The following is an 8,634-nucleotide window of genomic DNA, read 5'->3' on the forward strand; positions in this document are numbered from 1 at the left end:
AAAAAAAACAACACAAAAAAAACCCAGAAACAATTGGAAATTTATTCAGGGAAATATAAATGTTGGTCCTTAATTTCTCTTTCTGTATGCAAATTAATTCAAAATTAATTATATCTTAAATTTAAAAATTCCAGGTGCTGGAGAGATAGCAGCAATGGTAGGGTTTTGCCTTGCATGTAGCTAACCTGGGAGGAACCCAGTTAGATTCCCAGGCATCCCATATGGTCCCCCAGCTGTCCAGAGGTGATTTCTGAGTGCAGAGCCAGGAGTGACCCCTGAACACTGCCAGGTGTGGCAAAAATCAACCAATCAATCAATAAAGTTTAAAAAATAATTAGATTCCAGAAGTAGATATGAAGAGTAGGCTTTGGATCCATATGACATAAAAAAAAGAATTTTACTAAAATAAAGTATTTATATTTATAAAAGTATGTGATTAAGAAAGTAAAGGAAAATATAAGTGATATTTGTTAGTATGTCTAATAAAGGACTAATACTGAGAATACATGATCTTCAGCTCATAAAGAAAAACACAAGCAACCACTTTTTAAAAAATCTTCATGAAGTCTGAGAGATAATGGAAAGCACTTGCTTTGCATGCCAGAAGTGATCCCTGAATGCAGAGCCAGGAATAAGTCCTGAGCACCATCAGGTGCCCCCCCCCCAAAGTATTAAAAATAATCAATATGTATAAAAATATGCTTAATATTGTTACTCATCTGGGAAATTGATACTAAAATCACAATGAGAAGGAGTAAGAGCAATATTATAGAAGGTGGGGTGTTTATCTTGCATGTGGCCAACCTGGGTTGCATGTACCCAACCTCGGCATCCTATATAGTCCCCCAACCCTAATTCTTAACTTGCTTCCTTTCCTGTACTTGAAGGAGAAGAGGGCCACCTCAGAAATGGCCTGCTGTCTCACATAGAGCATTGAAGTCAGGCGGGTTGGTCAGTCACATCAGGCTGGAGCAATAGCACAATGGGTAGAGTGTTTGCCTTGCAAGAAGCCCACCCAGGTTCGATTGCCAGCATCCCACATGGTCCCCCAAGCTCACCAGGAATGACCCATGAGCAGATCCAGGAGTAACCCCTAAGCACTGCTAGGTGTGGCCCCAAAACAAAAGAAAGAAGAGAGAAGAGAGAGAGAGAGAGAAGAGAGAGAGAGAGAAGGAAAGAAAGAAGAAGGAAAGAAAGAAGGAAGAAAGAAAGAAAGAAAGAAAGAAAGAAAGAAAGAAAGAAAGAAAGAAAGAAAGAGAGAAAGAGAGAAAGAGAGAAAGAAAGAAAAAGAAATATGCCAGTCTCTACTTTGTCTCCATCCCAATAGTACATGGATTTGTATTCAGGATTTGTTTTATGCCCTTGCCAGCATGGTATTTCACCTCTGAAAAATAAATAACTCTTCCCTTACAAACCATCCTTCTCTCCTTTTGAATGTCAAGCTTTTATTCAAGAGCCACTTACATTTAACTATTTTTTCCTTTTTTTTTTTTAAAGTAAAACAAGCTTTATTTAGAAATTTTGAGCAAGGGGAAGAAGGGGATAAGGGAGAGAGTAATATGCTCAAGAGAGCACAGGCTTCTCCAAAGTCTTGTGGACTATCAGGTGTGACCCTAAAACAAACCCTTTCCCACCCCCAAAAACTGGGAATGGAGGGGCTGGAGTGATAGCATAGCAGTAGGGCATTTGCCTTGCATGTGATCCAGGATGGACCCGGGTTCAATCGTAGGCATCCCATGTAGTCCCTGAGCCTGCCAGGAGTGACTTCTAAGTGCAGAGCCAGGAGTAACCCCTGAGCACTCCCAGGTGTGGCCCCCCAAAAAAGTGGGGGATGGAAACTTCAATAAATCTTAGAACTGGGATGGTAGTGTAGTGGTAATAGTGCTCTTGCCCTGCATGTGACCAACCCAGCTTTGATCCTCAGCACCTCATATGGTCCCCCAAGCCCACCAGGGGTGATCCTGAGTATAGAGCTATGAGTGAGCCCTGAGTATTGCTGGGTGTGGCCCAAAAACAAACATTAAAAAAAAAACAAGGACACCTGGAATATTGAAAATAGTAGAAATCTTCCACTCATATTTCTCCCAGTTTAGTTTTCGCAATAATCCTCTTGCTTCTCTGACTAGTGGATTGTGTAACAGATGTTACTGGGCTGGAACGTGGGACCCTGGGGATTCTGTGCCAGCAGTGCTGTTACTCACTTTTTCTGTCTTCCTTTTTGCATGCTACTGCTCCTGCTTCTTACAGCCACAGTAGAAGCGGTAGAGGCCCAGGAAGGTATGGCCATATTCCTATGATAGATGTGATCATGTGTCTGTCTGTTAGTTTGAAAGCTTTGTTGGCATTTGAAATATTACTGTTGCATGTCACAGTGAGAATAAATAGGCCTTTTTAGGCATGCTCACAAAGCAGAAACTTCCTTTGTTATGGGTATATGTGTTAAGTTTAATGATCCTCTCCACAGTTCAAGACCTTTCCAGATTCTGTCAGTTTTTAAATCAATGATTGAAGCTTCAGCAGCTGGTCATAAAGGATCAAGTGATTTAATCCTGTGTCCCTTCCATAGACAAGAGACATCTGTTTGGTTACTAAGACAAAAACATATCTGCCTCTTTATGATTATAAAGAATACCAGACAGGAATGTAGTTTGATTAATTTCTAAGGTTTCCCTAAAATAAGTGTGGGGAACTTGAACTCACAGGCATAAAACTCCAGAAATCATGTTGTGAGGTCAAACCTGTGTCTGCCTGTATTTTATATTGTATAACTGTGATGATGCTACAAATGTCCAGCTGACCCTTGACAGAAAAAGAAGTTCCCAACCCCTGCCCTAAAGCAGTCACACCAAATTATCTTTGTTTCTTTGAAAGCAAAACATAACCAATAAGGGCCCGGAGAAATAGCACAGCGGCGTTTGCATTGCAAGCAGCAGATCCAGGACCTAAGGTGGTTGGTTCGAATCCCAGTGTCCCATATGGTCCCCCGTGCCTGCCAGGAGCTATTTCTTTTTTTTTTTTTTTTTTTTTTTTTGGTTTTTGGGCCACACCCGGTAACGCTCAGGGGTTACTCCTGGCTATGCGCTCAGAGGTCGCTCCTGGCTTGGGGGAACCATATGGGACGCCGGGGGATCGAACCGCGGTCCGTCTCCTAGGCTAGCGCAGGTAAGGCAGGCACCTTACCTCCAGCGCCACCGCCCGGCCCCATCCAGGAGCTATTTCTGAGCAGACAGCCAGGAGTAACCCCTGAGCACTGCAGGGTGTGGCCCAAAAACCAAAAAAAAAAACCAAAACAAAACAAACAAAAAAAACAACCATAACCAATAAATCATCAATGCATCTGGAAGAAAATAATTGGGATTAATATTATAAATTTGCTTTAATTAGTGGTTCAAAATGAGAATATGTTTCTGTAATGATACAAAAGCCCAATCAGAAAAGAAAATATCTAAAACTAATTCTGATCCATGAGTGATTTTAAAAAATGTTCTGAGCAAAAAGATTAGCACTTTTGTTATTTGTATGTATGTGTCAATATAATACTTGTGCTAAACTAACTATTCTCTCGAACTTTTATTTTAGTGTTTATTTTGATTTTAGTGTTTCCTTATTGCTCTTAAATTGATCATGTTTCTGGTCCATGAGAAATTTTCTTATATATTTAGGCTCAGTATTATCTTTTTGTCAGAGGTAGTTTGCTGTGATTAATTACTGGGCAATTAGGAAACTTCCTTTCACACCTTGAGCCTTAAAGAAACCATAGCTTCAGACCAGAACACTACACATCAGGCCTTTCCTGTGATCCTCCCCAAACATATGTTCTAATGCCTAGCTCTGGGCTTTCTCTCGGTTGTTGTTCTGTGCTGGTTTCTTTGCTGTCTAACTGTTGCCTCCCTTTCCTGTTTTCCTGTAGCCATCAGAGGGTATACACGTCAACACAGAATCCGAAGTTTTGAAGAAGCTCGAGGTCTAGACCGAATAAATGAGCGGATGCCACCTCGAAAAGATGCCCAGAACCCTGATAGGCCAGGGAATCTGGAAACCCCTGTGCACACAAACACCACATACAAGAGCGACTCGGGGAGGAAAGGCCAATGATGACTCGAGAGTCCTGGTGATAAACAAGTGGAGCTCAAACTTATGAACAAATATATTTATTTATTATTGGAAAAAGGAGACAACTTAAACCTGGAGGTGCATTAATAATACACTCTGCATTTAATTCAGAACCATTTTATAAATTCTTTTGATTTCTGTTCAGTAAAAATGAAAAGTGCATTTGTTTTGCTTTTCTCCCTCCCTCCCTAATTTTTAGGAACTGATTTAATTGATGTCAATACATTTGTGAAGTGTTATTCTATGAAGGGGACTTCCCCTAATAAAAGGGCCTTGCAAACATTCACCTTGGGTTTCTGACTGGCCAGCCTTTATTTGCAGAAGTTAAAAGCTTTCATATCGTGGCCAGAGCAATAGTAAAGTGTATGGCATTTGCCTTGCTTCTCACCAATCTGGGTTCAATCTCAGGCATAACGTATGGTCCCCAGAGCACACTAACACTGATTCCTGAGTGCAGAGCCATGACTAATTTCTTTTTTTTTCTTATATTTAAACATCTTGATTACATATATGATTGTGATTAGGTTTCAGTCATATAAAGAATACCCCCTTCACCAGGTGCAACATTCCCATCACCAATGTTCCAAATCTCCCTCCATCCCACCCCACCCCCACCTGTACTCCAGACAGGCTTTCCAGTTCCCTCATTCATTCACATGATTATGGTAGTTCTCTGTGTAGTTATTTCTATAACTGCACTCACCACTCTTTGTGGTGAGCTTCATGAAGTGAGCTGAAGTTCAGCCATCCTCTCATTGTTGCAAAAATGACTTTTATTTTTCTTAAAATCCCATAGATGAGTGAGACTATTCTGCATCCTCTCTCTCTCTCCCCTCTGACTTATTTTCACTCAGCATGATAGATTCCATGTACATCTATGTATAGGAAAATTTCATGACTTCATTTCTCCTGACAGGCTGCATAATATTCCATTTGTAAGTATTATCCGTACACAGTTTCTTTAGCCATTCGTCTGGTGAAGGGCATCTTGGTTTGTTTCCATAGCCTGGCTATTGTGAATAGTACTGCAATAAATATAGGTGTGAGGAAGGGGTTTTTGTATTGTATTCTTGTGTTCTTAGGGTATATCCCTAGGAGTGGAAATTGCTGGTTGAATGGGAACTCAATTTCCAGATTTTGGAGGAATCTCCATATCGCTTTCCATAGAGGTTGGACTAGACGGCATTCCTACCAGCAGGTGGATAAGAGTTCCTTCTCTCCACATCCCCACCAGCACTGATGTTCTTCATTCTTTGTGATGTATGCCAATTCTGTGGTGTGAGATGGTATCTCATCGTTGTTTTGATTTGCATCTCCCTGATGATTAATGATGAGGAGCATTTTTTTCATGTGCCTTTTGGCCATTTGTATTTCTTTTTTTATCGAAGTGTCTGTTCATTTCTTCTCCCCATTTTTGATGAATTAGATGTTTTTTTCTTTATAAAGTTCTGTCAGTGCCTTGTATATTTTGAGATATTAGCCCCTTATCTGATGGGTGTTGGGTGATATAGTTTCTCCCACCAGTGGGTGGTTCTTGTATCCTAGGCACTATTTCTTTTGAGGTGCAGAAGCTTCTCAGCTTAATGTAATTCCCATCGGTTGATCTCTGCTTCCACTTGTTTGGAAAGTGCAGTTTTTCCTCCTTGTAGATGCCTTTAGTCTCAGTGGTCATGGAGTGTTTTACCAATGTGTTGTTCTATATACCTGTATGTATCAGGTCTGATATCAAGGTCTTTAATCCATTTGGATTTTACCTTCGTACATGATGTTGCATGTCAACCCCTGAAGAGGTTGACTGATGGAGAGATGGAGGATGAGGTCTTTTACCCTCCAGCTCAGAGCACGCGTCTGCCACCCGTCCAGCCGATGGTTCTGAGGTGAAATGATGGGGTAAACAGCTCGCAGACAGTCAGGCTTGTGGAAATATTAGCTTTATTCAGCGGCCAAGACTGAAGGTGCAAAGACAGCATCAAGTTCCTGCCAAAGCCTCTCGCCTTTCCACAGACCTTGTTTTATCCCCCAGAATCAGGTACCACCCAATGGTGGGATCAGATACCACCCAATGGTGGAAGCAGAGATCAGGTACTCACCCTAAGGGTGGGGGCAGAATGCCAGGTCACACCCTAGGGTAGGGCACAAATCACCGATCACGTTAGGTCAGTAACATAATAATCCCCGGGCCGGAGAGATAGCACAGCGGCGTTTGCCTTGCAAGCAGCCGATCCAGGACCAAAGGTGGTTGGTTTCGAATCCCGGTGTCCCATATGTCCCCCGTGCCTGCCAGGAGCTATTTCTGAGTAGACAGCCAGGAGTCACCCCTGAGCACCGCTGGGTGTGGCCCAAAAACCAAAAAAACAAAAAAACAAAAACCAAAAAAAAAACCATAATAATCCCCTAAAATATTTACATACACAACAAACTGGGGATCTATGTTCACTTTTTAGCAAGTGGCTAACCAGTTCTGCCAGCACCACTTGTTGAAGAGGTTTTCCCTGCTCCACTTAGGATTTCTTGCTCCTTTGTCAAATATTAGGTAATTGTGTGTCTGGGGAACATTGTCTGAGAACTCAAGCCTATTCCACTGATCTGTGGGTCTGTCTTTATTCCAATACCATGCTGGTTTGATAACTATTGCTTTGTAATACAGTTTAAAGTTGGGGAAAGTAATTACCTCCATTTTCCTTTTCCGCTAGGAGTGTTTTAGCTATTTGAGAGTGTTTTATTGTTCCAGATGAACTTCAATAAGTGTTTGATCCACTTCTTTGAAGAATATCATGGGTATTTTTTTTTTTTTTTGGTTTTTGGGCCACACCCTGTGACGCTCAGGGGTTACTCCTGGCTATGCGCTCAGAAGTTGCTCCTGGCTTCTTGGGGGACCATATGGGAAGCCGGGGATCGATATCATGGGTATTTTTTAAGGGGATCGCATTAAATCTGTATAAGCTTTGGGGAATATTGCCATTTTAATGATGTTAATCCTGCCAATCCATGAGCATGGTATGTGTTTCCATTTCCATGTGTCCTCTCATTTCTTGGAGCAGGGCTTTATAGTTTTCTTTGTATAGGTCCTTCACGTCTTTGGTGAAGTTGACTCCAAGATATTTGAGTTTGTGTGGCAATAATGTGAATGGGATTGCCTTCTTGACTTCCTTCTCTTCCCTATCATTATTGGTGTATAAAACAGTCATTGATTTCTGTGTGTTAATTTTGTAGCCTGCCACCATGCTATAATGAGTCTATTGTTTTCTAGAAGCTTTTTGGTGGAGTCTTTAGGGTTTTCTAAGTAGAGTATCATGTCATCTGCAAACAGTGAGAGCTTGACTTCTTCTTTTCCTATCTGGATTCCCTTGATATCTTTTTCTTGCCTGATTGCTATAGCAAGCACTTCCAGTACTATGTTGAAGAGGAGTGGTGAGAGCAGACAGCCTTGTCTTGTACTGAATTTAGAGGAAAGGCTTTTAGTTTTTCTCCATTGAGGATAATATTTGCCATTGGCTTGTGGTAGATGGCTTCATCTAGATTGAGAAAGGTTTCTTCCATTCCCATCTTTCTAAGAGTTTTGATCAAGAATGGGTGTTAGACCTTATCAAATGCTTTCTCTGCTCTATTGATATGATCATGTGATTTTTATTTTTCTTCTTGTTGATGTTGTGTATGATGTTGATAGATTTACGGATGTTAAACATCCTTGCATTCCTGGGATGAAACCTACTTGGTCGTAGTGTATGATCTTCTTGATGATGCACTGGATCCTAATTGCCAGGATTTTGTTGAAGATCTTTGCATCAGCATTCATCAGGGATATTGGTCTGTAATTTTCTTTTTGGTAGCATCTCTGTCTGGTTTTGGTATCAAGGTGATGTTGGCTTCATAAAAGCTGTTTGGAAGTGTTCCCATTTTTTCAATTTCATGGAAGAGCCTGGCTAGGATTGGTAGTAGCTCCTCTAGAAAGATTTGAAAAAATTAATTAGGAAATCCATCTGGGCCTGGGCTTTTCTTTTTAGGCAGTTGTTTGATTACAGTTTCAATTTCCTCAGTAGTGATGGGGGTGTTTAGATATGCTACATCCTCCTTACTTAAATGTGAAAGGTTATAAGTGTCCAAGAATTTTTCCATTTCTTCTAGGTTCTCATGTTTAGTAGCATAAAGTTTCTCAAAGTAGTCTCTGATTACCCTTTGGATCTCTGTAATATCTGTTGTGATCTCCCCCTTTTCATTTCTAATACGGATTATCAGATTTCTCTCTCTCTCTCTTTCTTTGTGAGTGTTGCCAATGGTCTATCAATCTTGTTTATTTTTTCAAAGAACCAACTTCTGCTTTCGTTGATCTTCCGGATTGTTTTTTGGTTTTCCACTTCATTGAGTTCTGCCTTCAGCTTTGTTATTTCCTTCTGTCTCCCTATTTTTGGTTCCTTTTATTGGTCATTTTCTAATTTTTTGAGCTGCATCATTAAGTTATTCAGGTATGCCCCTTCTTCCTTCCTGATGTGTGCTTGTAGAGATATAAATTTTCCTCTCAGG

The 8,634-nt window shown here is 40.8% G+C and overlaps 1 protein-coding gene across 1 annotated transcript in view; it reads left to right on the forward strand.

Annotated features, from left to right (window-relative positions):
* PPP3CC (protein phosphatase 3 catalytic subunit gamma) overlaps window positions 1-4,395 on the forward strand; it is an 85,498-nt gene extending 81,103 nt beyond the window's left edge. Inside the window, exons 13-14 of the mRNA XM_049769453.1 lie at window positions 2,248-2,277; window positions 3,911-4,395. Of these exons, the coding sequence (XP_049625410.1) occupies window positions 2,248-2,277; window positions 3,911-4,095 (215 nt within the window). The 3' untranslated portion in view covers window positions 4,096-4,395. The remainder of the gene's footprint in view (window positions 1-2,247; window positions 2,278-3,910) is intronic.
* Window positions 4,396-8,634: the final 4,239 nt, after the last annotated feature.

The sequence above is a fragment of the Suncus etruscus genome, chromosome 3 (assembly GCF_024139225.1).
Source record: "Suncus etruscus isolate mSunEtr1 chromosome 3, mSunEtr1.pri.cur, whole genome shotgun sequence".
Classification (NCBI taxonomy): Eukaryota; Metazoa; Chordata; class Mammalia; order Eulipotyphla; family Soricidae; genus Suncus; species Suncus etruscus.